Raw genomic sequence first — 20365 nt, forward strand, 5'->3', positions numbered from 1 at the left:
AACAGCAGCCTTACATCCTCTCTGTTTCAGTCTGCAATTCAACTCAAATCTTCTCCAACCTCCTCTAGCTACAATCAAGACTCAAGACAGATAATGTACCATCCAAGATCAATGAAGAAATGTCAAAGAAAGGACAGAAATGCTTTCAATGCTAAAACATCAAAAGTAAAAAAAAAAGTTTTTAACAAAGCATCATTTTTTTTATAAAAAAAATATTTTTTTAAAAAAAAAAGGACGGCCCCACCAACAGTTATTTCGTACACCTCCAGCCAATAAAAAGAAGGCCATTATCTCAGTTCTAAGCAAGAAATTCAAGTGCCAAGTAATCAACATTATACAATCACACTTAAGCTTGAAATTCTGCAAAACAAATTTAACTACCTATTACAGCGCTTTTTTCACAAGCGCTGTAAAACACATGCGCTTTCATTGAATTTAACTACTTATTACAGCGCTTTTTTCACAAGCGCTGTAAAATACATGCGCTTTCATTGAATTTAACTACTTATTACAGCGCTTTTTTCACAAGCGCTGTAAAATACATGCGCTTTCATTGAATTTAACTACTTATTACAGCGCTTTTTTCACAAGCGCTGTAAAATACATGCGCTTTCATTGAATTTAACTACTTATTACAGCGCTTTTTTCACAAGCGCTGTAAAATACATGCGCTTTCATTGAATTTAACTACTTATTACAGCGCTTTTTTCACAAGCGCTGTAAAATACATGCGCTTTCATTGAATTTAACTACTTATTACAGCGCTTTTTTCACAAGCGCTGTAAAATACATGCGCTTTCATTGAATTTAACTACTTATTACAGCGCTTTTTTCACAAGCGCTGTAAAATACATGCGCTTTCATTGAATTTAACTACTTATTACAGCGCTTTTTTCACAAGCGCTGTAAAATACATGCGCTTTCATTGAATTTAACTACTTATTACAGCGCTTTTTTCACAAGCGCTGTAAAATACATGCGCTTTCATTGAATTTAACTACTTATTACAGCGCTTTTTTCACAAGCGCTGTAAAATACATGCGCTTTCATTGAATTTAACTACTTATTACAGCGCTTTTTTCACAAGCGCTGTAAAATACATGCGCTTTCATTGAATTTAACTACCTATTACAGCGCTTTTTTCACAAGCGCTGTAAAATACATCTTTAAAATAATTATATACGTTGGAAACCCTCATATCCTCTACATCTTTCAAATAATTATATACGTTGGGAACCCTAATATCCTCTACATACTGTGCGGCCATCTACGTTGTCTAAGGTATTTTTTACACATGATATGTTATGTTTTGTTACATATATATTAAATCTACTAAAAATTGTTATATATATATATATATATATATAAAATATCTTTTTTATAAAACTTAAATATATTTCATAATTGTCCTATGGGATTTTATATATTTTAAGAACAATAAATAATTTTTTTATTTTTAATAAAAATAAAAATATATCTATATAAATAACTAAACAATATTTATTCTGTAAAAAAATAATCGATCACCCGACCATTTCTCTTAAAATAAACAACAAGACTTTCGAATTATTCAATAAAAAATAGTTTTTAATCATTTTAAACTTAATCAAAATTAATAATCACAAAACCAAACATAATCAACCACTTTAGTCTATCAAAATATAGAATTTGTTTAGCTTTTATTGAGTTTTTTGTTGCTTTTATTTATTGGAGAAGGTCGTATAAAGTGGTAGAAAGATGATAATATATAATCTCATCTTGCTTTTATTATTAATACTTTATATTTTTTTCAAAAGAATTAAAAAGTAAAATACAAATACATACAAAAAAATGAAGAGACAAATATCCATCAATCCCCTTTATTAATCAAAATAAAATAGAACCAATAATACATAACCCATGTGAAATTTAATCTACTACTATTGTCGTCTTACGTGCCAGGTGGCCTACATGCAACCCTTTACAACATTATCACCACAAACTACAAATCATGAAACTATTTATTTAAACTAATCTTCAATCTTAAAACTAAAAATGACCCAAAGTCTCGAACTAATTTGCATGTCTAGCTATCCACTATCTATAAAATTTATACACCACACAATTTATTTGGATAGTACCCTTTCACCAGTCCCAAACAATTCAATCAATGCTTTGCATGCCACATTTCCTTTATCCTTTTCTCTAAAATTAAGTTCCCACAACCATAATAATAATATCTATACTCAGCAATCTAAATTATAAAAAAAATAATTAACAAAAATAAATATATAATTTAAATTTTAAACTAAATACATTAATATGTAATAACAAATTTTCTTTTATATTGAAGAGAAAACTACTATATATATTTTTTCCAACCGACATTTACTACTTAAATTATGAGAAATAATAACATTATTATATTCAAGATGTGGGGTTAAATAGGTAATATCCAAATGACTACACGAAATCTAGCACTTGTTGGGTGAGAATCCCACTAAAGAGTTAGCAATATCAAAACTGACACGTGTCCCTTGTTGTTGCACATTTCCAATAATAGATAACGACGAAGAAGTTGGCGCAAACGCGAAACAGAAAGTTCCGTCAGAATCAACCGGAATCAAATAATTCTTTGCCGGCAAATCCCAAACCCTATCATTCCCAAAATGAAACGACACCGTTGGAACGCGCACAGATCTCAACGATGATAAATCATAACACGTGTCGAAAATCGCAACACCTTCTGCAGAACGCAAATTCTGAGTCAATCTTTTAAACGCGTCGCGTACTGATTCATAAGCCTGAGATTGGAGCCGAGTCACAGCCGTTCCCGAGTCGATAATTACTCCACCGCCCGTCGACTGATCCGTCTCGAAAATCTCCGGCGGTACGTTCACCATCTCACCGCCGACACTCATTCCGGTGAGTTGGACGTAGTAAAAAGTATCGAGTTTCTGATTTTTTAACATCGGCGCGGTAACTGAGTCACTCGGTCGAGCCGAGTTGAATTCAAGAGTCGATGATTTAGCCGAGTCGCGATCCACTAAACAATACGAAAACGACGACGCTTTGATTTGTGAAGTTAATGAAAGGGCCCCACCCCCTAACCCGAGTAAACCAGCTGCACCAACAAATAAACCCTCGTTATCATGCCCGCACCCGATTGCGACCCGATTAACCGACCCGGATCCAAACGACACCGTTTCGGTTACAAATTCACCCACGGTAAAAGAACCGTCACCGTAAGAAACTTGGTAAAGACATTTACCGTTACGACACGCGCTTATTTCCAACGCTTGACACTGTTGCGCTTCGCACGTTAACGGTCCGTAAGTTGAGGATGTTGTCGGGTCGTAAATCGGGTCGGATTGTTGGTAACAATCGGAGCAAGGTTTACATTGGATCCAATTCACGTCGCTTCCTGTGTCGAGAACCATGTAGTATGGTTTTTCGGGTTGACCCACTCCGAGTCGGGTGAAATACTCGCCGGAGCCTTGACCGGTGCCGGAGGAAACTGGGGTGGATAGGTCTAGTTGTTGGAGCTCCGTTTGGGTCGGGTGAAGATCCGATTTTTTAATGTTGTTGAGAGCGAGTTGGAGTTTTGTGTTGAGTGAGTTGACTCGGGCTGAGTCACGAGCGAGTCGTGAAAAGATGAGATTTTTATAGTCTTTGTGGTGTTCGTTTAAAAGGGTTTCTCTTGGGTGTAAGAGAAGAGTGAAGGGAGATGAAGAATTTGAAATGGGGTTGAATTGGGTTTTTTGTTGTTGGTTATTATAATTAGAAGCTTCTAGAAGATTGTTATTTTTAGGGTTAAAAGAAAGGATTTGATTGGTTTGTTGGATTGATGAAGAGACATCAAGAAGAGAAGTGTGTGATGGAGTGATGAAACGAGAAGAAGTGAGAGATGCAAGGAGAGAGAGTGTTGTGATGCAAAGTAGTGTTAAGGTGGTGAACGATGGGAGAGGTTTTTTTAGAGCCATTTTTTTGGTTGAGTGAGTGAGTGAGTGAGTAAGGAGTTGGGTGCTTGCTTTATTGGTTTGAAAAAAAGAGAGAGAAAAGGTGATTGGATCTCTTGATTTGTTGGTTGGTAGATGAAGGTGTTAAAGTAAGTAAAAAGGAGTATGGTAAATGGTAATGAAGCTAAAGCTAATTTTAGAATTGTCAAAAAGTATAAGATTAGTAGATTGCTTTGTCTATATCTCACTAAAATTTAAAACTTGTGCAACACAATGAGTCACTCGTTCTATAATTATTATCGTTTAAATACATTTACCGATAGACTTTTAATGTTTAATTTAAATTAACTTTAAAGAAATTTTTTTTGGTATTAATTGTTATTTTGGTAATATGTATGAATTACTTAAAGTTAGTAATAATAGTAATTTTATTGTGGAATATTTTTTTTTTTGCCTAAAAAATTGTTTTTCAATTTTTTGAAAGACAAAAATCATTTTACAAGTGTTTGCCAAAAATAAAATTACAATTTTATTGATTGCACAAATTAATTTTTTTAGAAGCCTTATTTTTTTTCATATAAAATTTCTCTATCTATAGTTTATTTAAGGTATTGGTTGAAGATATCTTACCGCATATATAAAAAGATAGATATAAGCTTTTTAACATCATGTATTTTAAAATTTAATATGAAAAAATTATTGAAATTTACTATTAAATTAACTATCTTTTATTTTGTTTCATAACTCATTTATCCCTTGAAATAATCATAAAAAGGTGAGACTAACATTGCCTCTAAAAATTATGGATAATTTACTTAACATCACTAAAAAGTGATCACATAAATAAATGTGTAAGTGGTGATATCCACAAATTTATGTTATGTGTACTCCATTTACAAATTCACTTATTTGAAAAGAATTTGAAATAAGAGGTTAATCAATGAAGTGAAGTAATCCAATGAAATGAAAGCAATCACATGAATAGTGTTAATTGACTCTTAATTATGATAGTGTCATGGTATTCACCAAACATTTCCTTGTGATTTTTTAAGAATGTTATTGGTACGAATTATTTACTTGTTTTTATCAATTTTGTAATGACTAAGCTTAAGAATCTGGTTGGCTACTACAATATCATGATCTTCTTATATTTTTGTGGCCATAAAACTCGAATTCAAAATCTTATTTAAGAAATCTAAGTCTAGTCCACCCAAATTAATGTGGATGTTCCCTATGAAATTAAGGTTACTCCTATAATATCTCAGTGTGAATTCAATTTATTTTGTTAATTTAAAAATTACCAATTTAGAGTTGTGCACAACATTATATTTGATTATCATACAATAGAATTATTTGTTACATCATTAATAGCAAATGTCATTATCCATTCAGATGCTGTCACACTGAAATTGTTCAAGTTTGTTATGTAAATATAAATGCTTTATTAATTTTTCATTCTTTTTATGGTATTAATGTTTTCCCTAGGGAAAAAATAGTTTAATTTGCACCGAAGAAATGGTTGATGAGGAATGTGAAAATAAATTGGTAAGAGTGAGTTAAAATTATAGGTAGCACCATATTTATTACTCTTTCTTGTTCTAAGAAAGAAGGACGCAAAGTAATTTTTACAATTTGGTGTGTTTATTATTATCTACACATTTGAAATTCAATTGAGTGGGCCAGAGTAAAACTTTTTTATGTGACACTTAACCTAAGTTTGGGATCCAGTGAGAATCACATGAATTATTATTATTTTGTAAAAATTATAATTTTTAATTTTTAAAAATCACGATAATTGATCGTGATATTAAACATGCACATAGACGTTTATAGAGTAGCAATACTTCTAATGATCTTAATAATTCTTTGCACTTTAGTTGATAAATAATTAATTTTTGTCTTTGAATATGTGAGGTAATATATATCTCTTTCAATTGTTATCATATGTAATGTTAAATTTTTCGAATTTATCAAAATTACAAATACATTTTTAAATGTTTTTTTTATTTTTAAAAATCAACTTTTTTAATATAAATTTTTTATTTTTGTATCATTAACAAATACCCTAACGACACTTGTTTGTATTACCTTTAACAACAAATGAGGATTAAATTAATTAACAAATGACACATTTAAAGACCAAAATGACTAATAAAATATACACATTACAATATTTTTAACTTTTGACCACACTTATCTTGACAACGGCTAAAAATATGTGGCTAGAAACAAAAATAGACAACACATTTTTAAATGTTGTTTATAACATATATAAAAACATTTTTTTGGTGTCAACATAAAATTGTTGCATATCGTTTTTAAGGTACGGATTAAAAAGTGTGGTCGATTTAAACAATACTATTGTTTGCGAAGATTTTAAAGCAACATATGTGACTTTAGTATAAAAAATAATATGTATACCATAATTAAACCACAAAAAATAACTGTGGGATAAAATTAAAAAATAATGTTGGCTAAACAAATTTTTTTTTTGTTACAACCTAAGTTTTCAAATAATATTTCCCCAGATTACTTGAGTTCCCCAAAAAAACCTTTAATTATTAACCCTACGTGAACCATAACCCGTGAACCAGCCTATCTCTTGCTTGAACCAAAACCCTTCTTCCTCCTTGTTGTTTGACGTTGTCGAACGATGTCTTCCCCACACCAAAATAGTGTCTTTCGCTCTCTCCGGTGTTTTCCTCCTTGTTGCTCAACACTGTCGAACGGCGTCTCTCACCAGTGTTTGCACGACGCCTCACTTGTATATTTAAGTTTGTTTTTGTAACAACTGTCACACATTTATTTTTTTAAAATAAAACATATTGAAGACACAAATTATAACATATATATTTTTTTCTTTATTATATAAGTTAATTTTTAATATATTAAATACTAAAAATATTTATTTTTCAAAATTAAGAGGAGATCATTGACCACACGACCTTGTGAGTGGGTCCGTCCTTGTATATATATTATGTTAGTTTATAATTTAATGGATTAATTGACTAGCGTAAAACACATTTGAGTACTAAAATTGCTAATTAAAAATATATTTGAAAACAAAAATAATTAGCAAAAGATATATTTAAATATATTTTTGATATATCATATCGATTATGATCGATCTATTTAATTCATAACTCATCTAGACTAAATATTAGTTTTATTTATTTAACTTTTAGACCTTGTAGGTTCAACTATTTAAAATGTGGGTTTAAACAGTTTAAATCTATCAATTTGTAGATTGGTCCACGATTATGTAACTATATTTTTTTTAAATAGTAGCTACATTTGTTGTTCCTAGAAAAAACTAAAAAAAAACATTTGTTTTGGTGTTACTGTAATTATTTTGCTTATAACTAATCCATTATAGATGAGAGACGCAATATAATAATCAACAATAATAGTCAATTGGATCCATTTAATACAACTTGTTATCTATCATCCACAGACAAGTCAATTGGATCCATTTAATTATGAATTTATGTATAGAGGGTTAAACTTAGTGAATCAACCAACATATCTAGCTCTATTTATGTATTTTTTTTATAAAAGAATTGTTGAATCTACTAATCTCTACTATAAAATAAATCTTATTGTCTAAGATATCTTATTACTATTAAAATAGTTAGTAGAGTGATCACATAAATGACATAACAATAAATAAAAATATTAATAAAAAATAATAACATGTAATAAATAAATTGTCACCTGAAAGTAGTGATCCAATAGTTTAGATTGAGATATCAAATAAATTATATATAAAAAATTTATAGTTCGATCCTTACGGTTAACATCAAGATTATTAGATATTTTAGTTAGTTAAATTAAATAGTTGTATTAGTTAGTTTATATTAATTAATTATCTATTTAATTAATTATATGTTTATATATTTTTATATATTAATGATTTTTATTATGATAAACAAACGTAAAACATCTTTGAATATGTTTGATTTTATGGTGACAATAATTAATTTTATTTAAAAAGCGAGTTTATATTAATTAATTATCTATTTAATTGATTATATAAATTTATATATTTTTTATATATTAAATTATTTCAATTATCAATATTATAATTTTTTTTTATCTTATTGAAAAGTGTAATAGGGACAAACTCTATGGTAAGTGGTAACATTTAATAAGAGACTAGTGAGTGATAATTTGCTGAATTGGAAAAGTAGGTTAAAATGGATGAATGTAGTTGCTTGACTCTTGGTAGCTCCTTAGAGCAATCCCACACGGATATTCATTGCTCACAATTATTTTGTTTTAGATAAAGGCAAAGTTTTTCTTTTTCTTAATGATAAAGGCAAAGTTACTTTTTGTCATATTTTGTATATTTAGGTAAAATACAATTACAAGTTGTTAAATAATTGAAACCATATAGGAGATTAATCGTTGAATAACTGTTGCATTTTTTTTGGAATATGACAGTGTAATTTTTTAATCTTTAATTTCTTACGATTTAAGAGTATAACTATTTAGAGTATATGATTTTTTTTTTCACAAGGAAAATTTTTCAGAAGAATATGGATAAATATTTATTGTCATATAATTAGTTTACCAAAACTATAAAAAAAAAAAAAAGCACATATTTGACTTTGGGCTTACATCTGAGGATATTGTTTACGTTGCATTTAATCATTTAGTTTATTTTTTTTATGACAAACAATCATTTTGTTTATGAATGATGGCTGCATTGCATATCATAGTCATGTATTTATGTCACGCAACTACAAATGGTCCAAGTCTATTTTCTAGAAAAAGTGAAGACCCCATTTCAAATATAAAGACATTTAGATAAGTTTTGAGAAAGAGACACATATATTGTTTTTACGAAATTCTAAAGAGACCTCACTAAGAGTGGTAAAAGGATCTTTTAACAAGAACCACTCCACTATAAAGTCAATGCTATCTCTAAGGTTCAGAGTAGTTTTGTCGAGTTAGAAGGAAGCATCAATGAGTTAATAGGAAGTGTGATTGAGTTGATAGGAAGCATAGTCGAGTTTATAAGAAACGCGATTAAGTTGATAGTAAGTGTTGCTGAGTTAATAACAAATTGGGTTGAGTATGAGAACTATCATTCAAATATAGATCGAGATAAACACATATTTATGACAGTCCACAACTTCAATCATGAGACATCTAAAGACGAAATGTTCAAGGTAATAAATCGAAATAGTAAGTCGTCTACATGGCGGTCCACGTCCCCCCAAACATGAGACTTATAATGGCAAATAGTTTAAAATATCAAGTCGAGATTTGATTTGCATTACTTAGTCATCTTGAGCTCTAAACATATTTTTGAGGTATTATCTATTTTTAATTCATGAGTTTTTATGTGGTTGGTTTGTTTTTCCTTATATACAAGTATAAAAAATGTAAGCTTGATGAGTGAAGTTTATTTTCCTCGACAATAATTTGTATTTAGGGGAAATTATTTTCCTCAACCATGAGTTTTAGTAGGAATTTGTTTTTGTTAGACCATGATGTTATGTGGGAGTTTGACTTTGCTCGATTACAATGTTTCAACGACAATTTGATTTTGCTTGACCTCAATATTTTAGTGAGAGTCAGTGGGAGTCATTGATTTCGCTAACCACAATCTTGCAGTAGAAGACATTAGATATGCTTACCACAATCTTTTAGTGGGTTACAACGCTCTTAACCTTGTGGTAATGGGTTTGAGCCTCACATTAAATGTCAGATGTTTTTACAAAATTTAGAAGTGATTGTGTGTCGTAATCAAGGTCTTGGTGTTTAAGGAGTAGTAAGTAATTTGACAGAGTATTTTATTGCTCATATGTATCACTTGGTGCAATAAAGAAGTTAAATCTATGTAGTTCTCTCTCTCTTCCAACTCTGGTGGTTGGTCTATTTATAGAGATGTGAAGTTAACCTTTTTTTCCCTGTATTGTGGAAGGATCTTTAAATTAGGAAACCATCAACTACACAATGAATGCCACCTCTGAAGTTTGGAGTAATTTGCAGAGTTAACAGAAAGTGTGGTCGAGTTGATTGTAAGCGTGACTAAGTAAATAGAAAGTGTAGTTGAGTTAATAGTAAATGAGACAGAGTTAATAAAAAGTGTGATCGAGTTAATAATAAAGTGGGCCGAAGAAGACCGGCCTAAATATTTTGGAAGTTTTGTTTTAATCTTAAATTTTGAACTTCTTATACTTAAAAAAAAAAAACTCAAACCATTTTGGAGGCCTTGATGCAAATATTTTAAACCCTAAACTCTTTAAAAAAATTAGACCATGTATTATTGATCTTGTTGCACACTCAAAATGACGGATCCTAAGATCGAATATAAAAATTATAATCCAAATATGTTGATAGATAAATATTTATAATAGTCCATATATACTTGAACCATTTTAAAGTTTAATTTCAATACACATATTATATCTAATTTTCGTATTACAAACCCCCAAGCTTTAACTACTAATGCCAAATTTAGAATCTCTCTTTCAATTATGCCTGTAATAATTTCAACATATTATTAGAAGAGTCTAATATGGTCTATTGGGCCTCTTACTCATTAGAGAAGTATATGTAGTCACATAACCATGTTGAGTTCAAGCTCAAAATAAAAATTAAAAAGAAAAGAAGAAAAGACTTGAGGGTAGTGTTGAAAAAAGAATATCTACATTAGGTTAAGGCCCATTTATTTAAGAATTTCAAATAATTATTTTTTATGTTTTATTTTTATTTGTAAGTTTTTCAAAAATCATTTAAAAAATGATTTTTATGCTAAAAACAAAATAGCTATTTTAATTAAATTTTGAAAAAAATAATAATTTTTGATGAAGATAGAGAAATACAAAATCCTTTTCAAACGTTGTGCTCTTAAACTATCTTACTCTAACCTATTTTATTTAATAACTATTATTAGTGGAGATATCTCACTTAAAAAATAAGTAAAGATAAAAATATCTCTATTTATAATTATAAAATATAAAAATCACTTTTTAGTGTTTAATAAGTAATGTATATCCCATATGTTAAATTGAAAAATGTTGTGTTTAATAAACAAGGTGATGTGAAAGTTCAATTAACAATATACACATATATAAACACTCTTCCAATTAGAACAAAAATATTAAATTTCAACAAGTCTTAATAGTCTTTAATGCTACAAACTTGAACATTTACAATATTATTCATATTTTACTTTAATTTGGCATTATATGTGGCACCTAGTGTTTAAATTCATTTATTGCTGGCTGTTATCTTATACCATTAACCCTTTTAGGATTAAACATTCTTGTTTTTACTAAATTGGTGCTTTATTGACTCTGAATTCAGCTTGTGTACAAAATCAATCATTTTAAATTCTTAATCTAACACATCAAAAGACTATATACATGTACTAATTATTGTAGAAATAAAAGGTTTGTTTCATTAAAAACACATAATTATGATAGTATAAGATGTTAATTCTAAAATAATTGGAAGCAAATTATGTCGTGTATAAATACTAACTAGCACTATATAAATTCCTTGTCCCAAATTTTTTATACAACTAGTATTAACTATGGACAATGTGTAAATAATCTACTAAAAATTCATTATATAGCAACTTGATTTAGCGATCGATTTAGAGGCCAAAAATATCAAATCGGTCACTATTCGCTAACATCAGTGAAATGTGATTTAATTTCGCTTCGCAAATCAGTCTCTAAACCAATCACAAACTCTTTTAGCGACCAATTTAGAAGCTAATTTAGCAATTGATTTCAAAAATCGTTTGCTAAAGAGACCAAAATATTGCGATCACTAAATTGGTCGTTATATGTCGAATTTTTAGTAGATACATGTTTGAATTGACATAATCACGATAAGCCACCATAATTCTGGCAAAAGCTACACTTTGAAGCTTTACAAAATCACGGTGCCGCTGTGATTTGGCCAAACTGATCGTGAGTCAAAACATGCACTTAAATTTTCATTAAAAAAAAAACTATTATTAGACAAAAGCTTCTTATCAAAATAACAAACTCCCTATAGACTATAGTTAATACCACATAATAGTCATCACAATCAATCAATTAAAATCATTTGAACGAAGATCGAATAGTTCATATTTCAAATGATTATGTAAATCCAACTTACATACCGAACATTAACTATGAACCGTTTGATCTTCATCCAACGATTATGACTGACTGACTGTGGTGAATTAATGCGAAGTATTAAGATTTTGAGACAATTTAAATGGTCTCTTTCTCTATTGATGACACTCAAAAATAATATTCAACAACCACCATCAGCTGGTTCAATTGAACTTAAAAGACCATTTCCTCTCAATTGCATGCAATGGTCTTCAGCATCAACTTGAGCACAAATGATTACAACTGCTAATCCATTATAATGTGCCTCTTGCATGATGTTAACTGCATTATCAACCGTCATTCCTGGTATCACCTTCATCAAAACTTGCACTACATATTCCCTTTTATTATAGTTGTCATTGTGCAACATTACTCTGTATGGTGGAGATGTTTTTTTTGATTTCCTGATACAAAAAAAATACGAAATCAAAGGCTTTTTTTTTGTCTGTAAAAGAAATGCTAAATACCACTATAAAAACATATACACAATTGTGAGGTTTCGGATTTGAATATAAGACATGTCTAACCTAAATATATCGGCATATGCTAGTTGAGTTAAAATTTAAAAACAATATGTAATTAAATGTTTTGAAAATGAAATAAAGACTAATTTTATATAAATATATGAAAATTTGTCATGTTAGTTCGACATAATATATGAAGTCTCTCAATTTGGTTCCTATAGTGTATGAAAATCTATCACGTTAGCATGTAATAAATAGTTGGGACTAAATTGATTGATTTTAAATATATTTGAAATTACATTTTTTACCATTGTTATCCTCCCAACCAAATTAATTTTCTCCATAATCAAGAGCCATAATTTAAATTAATGAAGGTGTCGAGTCTCTTATCACTTAGACTAACCGGTACACTTAGACCAACTAATACACTTAACTTTATGATTAGAAATGTACTATCTTCAAGTCATACTCATTGATTAAATCATGAGAATTAGGAAATCTAATTGTGGTATTAAATTTGTTGATAATTTGAATTGTGGTGTTAAAATTGAATTGTCACGAGTATTAATTTATGTTTTTGTTATAATATTTATTAATTATTACATATTAGTTAGAGGTATATTAGTAAAAAAATAATTAATGCAGTTGAAAAAATTGAAATAGTTATATTTCAATTTACTCTAACAATAGTGCCATTTAGTCTAAAAAAATGTTATTTTTTCCCCTAAAAGTTATATTTTTTCTTAAAATTTACTATTGCCTACGAATCACCATTTTTCCGGCTAAAAGTCACTATTTTATAGATCAAAATTCTAGTTTGAGACTTAAACTACAACAAATGTGAAGAAAAAAAAATCAAAAGTTTAACTTTAAAATAAACATAAAATCAAACTTATTTTTTTATTTAAAAAAAAAAATGTTAGTTGTTTTTTGCCTAATGAAGAAGATGATTGGTTGTTGACTTGGGAAATTGGTTTCACTAGGATTAATGACATGGATACTTTTATTACCATTGGATCAAATTAGTAAATTGTGTGGCTAAGATTCAATGTTTTGTGTTTCTTTAGAAATCACGTGACATGCACATGTCTTTTTACTTCTTTTTTCCAGACACATACCTTTTCAACTTAACCTAATTAGACGATGAAGATGGCTTCATGACTATTCGGTTTGGGCCGGATTAAGATTTTGGGCCCAAATCTACTCATTGTTGAACCCTAATTTCAACTCATGATCAATCTAATCAAATAATTAAATTTATTTATTTATTTTTAACAAAAATAAAATTACCTTAAATCAAATTCAGATTCTCGACCAGGTGATGATGTTGTCTCTTTGGTTGGTCTCTCCAACAAACCACCACCTTTTCTAGATCCAGTAGCTGCCACCACTGCCACCACAACACTCCTATCTTTGCAATATTTAAAAGAAAAACATTTTTCCCCTGAAATTACAATAACAATTAAAATTTGAATCTTCCATAAAAAAAATTAAAAAAAATATATCATAAATATATAAACAACAATTGCATCTTGTTGATTTCATGAATTTAAACAAATTGAAAAAATGTAAAAAAATTAATTAGTAATAATAATATATGTGTTAAAATATATATATACCTGGAGTAGTTGAATTGAGTAGTTGGTTGTGTGAAAGAGAAAGTGGTTTAATGCGTATTGAAGCTTCCATGGCTATACTATATGTGTGGCGGTGGCACTTGGCAATAATAATAGCAAAGTGTTTCAAGTGAGACTAAAATAATGTAATGTTATGTTGTTTTTAATATTAATGTTTTGTCGTTGATTTTTTTTGGGTGACATTTTGTAAGGTGTGGATTCAATTTGAGTTCTTTGTTAGTACGGTGACACGTCATGGACATATTTATTTTTTGTGGTTCAGATTTCAGATAAGGTGCATTTTATTCCTAAAATTGTAGAGGAACCAACAAATCGTACCTATAACATTTTTGTACAAAAATATTTTTTGAAAATAAAATTTATTGATAATTAATATCCATCGTTGGTCCTTGTTTTGGGCCACTTTGAAATATACCATCTTTGATTAAAGTTCACAATTTACAAGACTTCGTTTATTTTGATATTTGTTCATCGATTTCTAAATATACTATCGAAAATTAAATTTAATTTCGATAAAAAATTGAAAAAATAATAATTACTCACAAAACTCCAAATTTTATTTTATTTTTCATTTTTTTTTTCCGATAATGAAATGTGTTTTATTCTTTTTCGAATATTTTTTCTTTTGCCAAATTTTAAAACTCCAAAACTGAAAATTTGTATATATAAATTTCTTTCAAATTAAATTTTTAAAAATAACCAAGAAATGTAATTGTTTATATGAAACTTTCTTTTTCAAAAATGATATAGAAATACATATATGAAAAGTGAAGAAAAAAAATCAACCATTACAATATTTATATATACATGTTCCTAATCAAGTGTTCTTAGGAACATTTACATACATAAAACTACCGTCTCCTTGATTTCATACATACATATAGTTACACCAACTTCATCACAAAAAATAAAAAGATTGTTTCAATCTTTTGTTCATAACTTCATGTAGCTTAGGCTGGTTCTATAAACAATGTGTCCTGCCATTTATTTATTAGTCAAATTATAAGAATTGAAATAAGTAAATAATAAAAATTAATCTTGTAAAATAAAAGTAATGAAAAATTAACACACATGCAACTCAATATTCAAAAGAGAACTTTAAATAAAAACTATAATGTTAAATAGTATTTGGATATTATTATACTCACCCCAGGGAAAACTGCTCCAACAAAGAAAAGTTCTCTTTCACTTGGAGACAAGATTATGGATTGATAATTTAGATCAATTTTTGCACACTGCATAGAGACATCTTACATTAGAATGATTCTTACATATTCAAAGAAAAATGCACCATCAATTATTATGCTAAATATATCAATTCAAAGGTATGCAAGCAATTTAGTTTACACTATAATTTATACAAATAAAATCAAAAAGGGTTAGAGAAATGCACGTCAATATGTGATGTAAATCATGTATATATATATTTGTAAGAATTTAATTTATATTTGTAAGAATTTAATTTGTATGTATGGTAAATTTAAAAATATTTTGTTAAAAATGAATCAACCATGAATTTTCAAGTTTGAACTTTCTCTAAAATAATCATTAGTCAAAGTTTACTTATCTATTAACTGAACTTTAAAGTATTAAGTTTCCTTTCTTTTGAACATCAGATATTAAGACTAATATTTTTACAAAAATATTCAATAATATATTATCGTATAATTTAATGAGAGAAATAAATCATATTTCTTTCAACTTATTAAATAAGAAGACAACATAAATACATTGGACATCAAAATTAAACCTTAGTGGGACTCACCAAATTTTTGTTTTTCAAGTGATTATACAAATCAACATTGCTGTACTTAATCACATTGAAGAGAACATAATCTATGGGTTGAGAAAATCTGCAATTAAACATTATTAGAATATGTAAGTAGTTATAATATAGTAAAATTAATTTAAATAGGCATCATTGTGCTTATAAATAAATAAAATTTTTACTTCTTGGTATGGTTGACAGCCTTTTGAGGTACAAAGTGACTAATCTCCAACCTACTTGTCCAGCGAAAAGTAAGCCTATAAATGCAACAAAAGTTAAACAATTTTGAGTTTAATTTACAAATAAATGTTTTTATAAGTAAATTTAAAAATTATAAAGAAAAAAATATTAAGCTGAAAAACTTATCTTAAACTCATGTGGAAAATTATCATTTAGAATACTCATATTTTCTTAGCAAATATTTGTTGAAAGGTTCATCTAAACATTTTAGGCATCATGGATTCATGGTTACATTAATTGAAACTAATTTTTATCAAGTAAAGTCTTGAGATTAAATTTATTTTTTTTGGAAAGTGTATAATTATATAAAAAAATACTTCTTCATTATACTTGTTTTAGATTCTCACCAATGTGAATGATCATTTAATCAAACGTCGATTGTTAGATTAATTCAACATCTGAGATATGATAGTTTTGAGTAATCAATGCAACAGTAAAAAATTCAAAGTTTTTATTTATATTGTTTATGGTAACAAAAATCTAATTCAAACAAGACATAAATCTTGTGCAACAATTGTGCAGATGAATTTAGGTAACAAAATGAGTTATATATGAGCTTAAATTTCTATATTAATAACTATTAATTAAAATGAAATTAATAAGTAATTATTAGACATGTTGATTTGAGAAATGTAACACTAAATCTTTATTAATTAAATATTTTTGGATTATAGAATAAAGGATTCACTTACGTGATAGGTGTTGTTGCTTTTCTGAAGGCCTGTTTCATATGGAAATAAACAAGGAAAAATTTAAGCTAATACATTTTGATGTCAATATTTTAATAAAAATTGTTATAGTGTTGAATGGTTAAATAAACTAGATATTCTAGGTCAAAAAAGATTATATCATACCTTTGCTTTAATGATGGTTAAGCGACTAGAAGAAAATTTTCCAACTATAGATCCCTAAATACACAAGAGAAATTATTTTGTCACCTTCAAAACTAAAACTATAAATTTAAGATAGTAAAATATTTACCCAAGTAATACTAAAGAAATGAATAAAAACATAAACACTATGAAAAATCAAGCTAGTATTGTGTATATATCAAATATATACACATTAGATATTTAGTCACAAACATAATCACTTTGAAAAAAAAAATGTGTAACAACAATTTTAACATGACATGTAATTAATGTTTAATATTTAAAAAAATCATATTTTGATTTTTGTAAGTTAAGATTGAAATACAAAGTTAACATCATAGAAAGTCTATCATGTTTTGATTTTTGTAAGTTAAGATTGAAATACAAAGTTAACATCATAGAAAGTCTATCATGTTTTGATTTTTGTAAGTTAAGATTAAAATACAAAGTTAACATTCTCATGATTCATATATCAACAACTTCTAAAATGAAGAGAATTTAAATCCACGTAAAATATACATGGGTTTTCTTTTAAATAATGGACATAGTCTAGTTTACCTCCCATGAATGCACATAATCTTGAAAATCATTAAAAGTCGGGGCGTACAAATTCGGTCTCGGGTATGTTGGAGTCAAGTTCGTCGTAGGACGGATCCAAGCACTTGCTCCATAAGCTGAACAATCAAAGGGAGCCATATTATTCCTAAAATATTGATACCCTTGAAAATTTTGTCCCATAGGTTGCCTTGAAAAGTTTTCCATTGACCCTCTAACAAATTGAGCAGAAAACATTGGATATTGACTTATTGATGAGTTTTGTTGAAGTTGCATACTTGAGTTTCCCATTGCATTTAAAAAAGTAAAATTCTCATTAGAAACTCTGGTTGAGAACTCAGGAGAATCCCATATTGATGTGTTCTTCGTGTCACGCAGATTATACCATGTCTGTTGTTGAGGTGCTAATGAAGTAGATTGTGAAGTGTTTTCTTTAAGGATTGGATTTAGTACACTCTTGTTCATTGTTAGATCATGAATTAGTCTCGTCGAAGATCCTTCGACGAGATTCGACGTTGAAGCTTGTACGTCTTTAGGTAAACTTGGAGTCAATTCATCATTGGAAGTTTGATTGTTTGAATTATTGTTTGAAGCACAATTCCAAGCTTCTTCAAACTCAATTTCAACCTCTTGTAGATCTTCCTTAGAAATCTGTTTTTCTTCTCGATCTTGTCCAAAAGAAGGGTTGATACCCTCAAATGAATTTTGATCAAGTTCAAAAAGGTTTGTTAGATCATCATCTTCTTCCAATGATGTAAATGTTTTCGATCTTTTATTAGATGTAAAAAGATCTCTATCGTCACGAAGTTCAGCTATTATTTCGTCGTATAGATTTATTTGGAAGGGAGTGCTAGTGGATGCAACGTTCTCTTCATTTGTGAATTTTGGTAAAATCAAACTTTGAGACTCGAGAGGTTGTGATGTGTTTACAGTCTCCTGAACAACAATATATTATATAAAAATTATAATTAATAGTAGAAAAGAAAAAGTTAGGTGATTCAAATATTTATAAAAAAAAAATTATAAATTTAAAAGAGATACATTACATTTACATGTGTTGCAACATTGGAAGCTATATTTATTTTTTCTCCAATTGTCACCTCAGATGGTATGGAGGATAACTGTTCTTCTGAAAATATTAATCAAATAGAATGAAGAATAAGAAAATGCTTTATAGAATTTTTATTATAATTGAATTAAAAAAATTTATAAGATGAGATTACTTTTCACTTATATAATACTAATTAATAAATAATAACTCATAAAGATCAATGAATATAGCTTTATGCATTGACAACAAAATCTTGTGACACAAGACATTACTAGTTAATAAACTATTCTCCAATATTAATGTCATACATATTTTTTATAATATGAAGAGAAATAAATTACCTTGTAGATTTCTAGAGAGCATTTTGAAATCAGGGGGTGCATTAATTGATTCTACACTTGTTGTTTTAGGAATTTCCATTATTCTTTTTTCTTTAAGTGCATTATGTGCTTCTTTAAAGTTTTTTGACAATAAAATTGTCAATTGGCCAGTGCTGTAACTTGAGATAGGAGCATTTGACAATGTTAATACATTATTGCCCTACAAGACAAGGAAAATAAAATCATTGAACATACTCACCAAACATAGTAAAATTATATGTTCTGTTTCATTCTCACATTTACATTAAATTATATCTTAATCTTAAGTTTATAGGGTACTAAGCCATAAATAAGATATCAATTCAACAAAGATGATATATATACGAGAGAATAATAATTCTTACCAAATTAAATATGGCTCCAAAAATTGGAACTGGATTAGGAGTTATCACTGATAGGGAAACAGCTAGCTGTATATAACAACATGAACATAATCAATATGACTAATAAAAAGATAAATAAACCATACTTTTATTTTTTGAAAGTGTAGGAGTTGGACAATTTAGTTTTTAAAATTAAAGAAATTTTGAAATGACTTAATGAAATTAAATTTTTTATTAGTCCGATCAATTTAGTCTTTATAATATGTGATCAAGAATTTTCAATTTCATAAGTAAATTTTAGAATTATGTTAATTTCGAAAACTAAATTGTTTAACCTCAACAATTTCAATGAATAAATTGACAATTTACTTCAAAGAAGTTGTGTATGATCTTCTCCGGCAGTTGCATTGATGTAGCAACGACAGAGTCGTTGAATTTAAGTATAAACTAAAATTACCATATCTTATACCTAAATTCAACGGTTCTGCAACTACTACATTACATACAGACGCAATAGAGGATTCAAATCGAAGTTGTTATAGTATATTACCGGGACACACTTTTGGGCCACCTCAAGAAAATCAGCTTGACAAGCTTGTAATCTTTGTCCAATAACTTGTGCTTTTTGAATCATTGGGACACAAACTGCCATTCTCTTAGGAACAGGGTCACCTGGAACTACTAGAATACAATGTCTTTCTGAATTGTAGTATTCTCTCTCTGTCATTGTATCTGATGGCTTTGGATACATCTAATTAAATAAACCAATGTTCAAATTGTTAATTAATTATTTCAATTTTTTCTATGATCACATATATAAACAAATCTTAGTTCTCTACAATTGCGAGAGTACATAATTTCACACAGTAGTTCATTTCAACCATTGATTTTAAATCAGACGTTCATATCATAAAGTCAATTTTAATATGTCAAACGATCTCAGTCGTCGATCTAAATCAAACACTTGAGAGCTGTAACTGTGTCACACTGTTACAACAAAGAATCTGATAT

At 28.3% G+C, this 20365-nt stretch overlaps 3 protein-coding genes across 3 annotated transcripts in view; all 3 read right to left on the reverse strand.

Moving 5' to 3' along the window:
- Window positions 1-1845: 1845 nt before the first annotated feature.
- On the reverse strand, window positions 1846-4200 carry LOC101507255 (protein ASPARTIC PROTEASE IN GUARD CELL 1). The gene has a single exon (XM_004512888.4). It carries the CDS (start codon window positions 3960-3962, stop codon window positions 2454-2456), a length of 1509 nt encoding a protein of 502 aa, XP_004512945.1. The 5' UTR covers window positions 3963-4200; the 3' UTR covers window positions 1846-2453.
- Window positions 4201-11417: 7217 nt separating this feature from the next.
- On the reverse strand, window positions 11418-14305 carry LOC101507569 (ATP-dependent Clp protease adapter protein CLPS1, chloroplastic). The gene is made up of 3 exons (XM_004512889.4): window positions 14148-14305; window positions 13819-13972; window positions 11418-12468 (listed from the first exon to the last, which is right to left on the reverse strand). The coding sequence occupies exons 1-3, from the start codon at window positions 14215-14217 to the stop codon at window positions 12207-12209; spliced, it is 486 nt and encodes a 161-aa protein (XP_004512946.1). The 5' UTR covers window positions 14218-14305; the 3' UTR covers window positions 11418-12206.
- An 810-nt stretch (window positions 14306-15115) lies between these two features.
- Window positions 15116-20365, reverse strand: part of LOC113788047 (uncharacterized) — a 10843-nt gene continuing 5593 nt past the window's right edge. Inside the window, exons 3-13 of the mRNA XM_073364636.1 lie at window positions 19905-20105; window positions 19376-19441; window positions 18993-19191; window positions 18653-18729; window positions 17604-18536; window positions 17028-17081; window positions 16866-16894; window positions 16116-16190; window positions 15931-16018; window positions 15314-15400; window positions 15116-15142 (exon numbers count right to left, since the gene is read on the reverse strand). Coding sequence (XP_073220737.1) covers window positions 15116-15142; window positions 15314-15400; window positions 15931-16018; window positions 16116-16190; window positions 16866-16894; window positions 17028-17081; window positions 17604-18536; window positions 18653-18729; window positions 18993-19191; window positions 19376-19441; window positions 19905-20105 — 1836 coding nt within the window. The remainder of the gene's footprint in view (window positions 15143-15313; window positions 15401-15930; window positions 16019-16115; window positions 16191-16865; window positions 16895-17027; window positions 17082-17603; window positions 18537-18652; window positions 18730-18992; window positions 19192-19375; window positions 19442-19904; window positions 20106-20365) is intronic.

This window comes from Cicer arietinum, chromosome 8 (assembly GCF_000331145.2).
Source record: "Cicer arietinum cultivar CDC Frontier isolate Library 1 chromosome 8, Cicar.CDCFrontier_v2.0, whole genome shotgun sequence".
NCBI lineage: Eukaryota > Viridiplantae > Streptophyta > Magnoliopsida > Fabales > Fabaceae > Cicer > Cicer arietinum.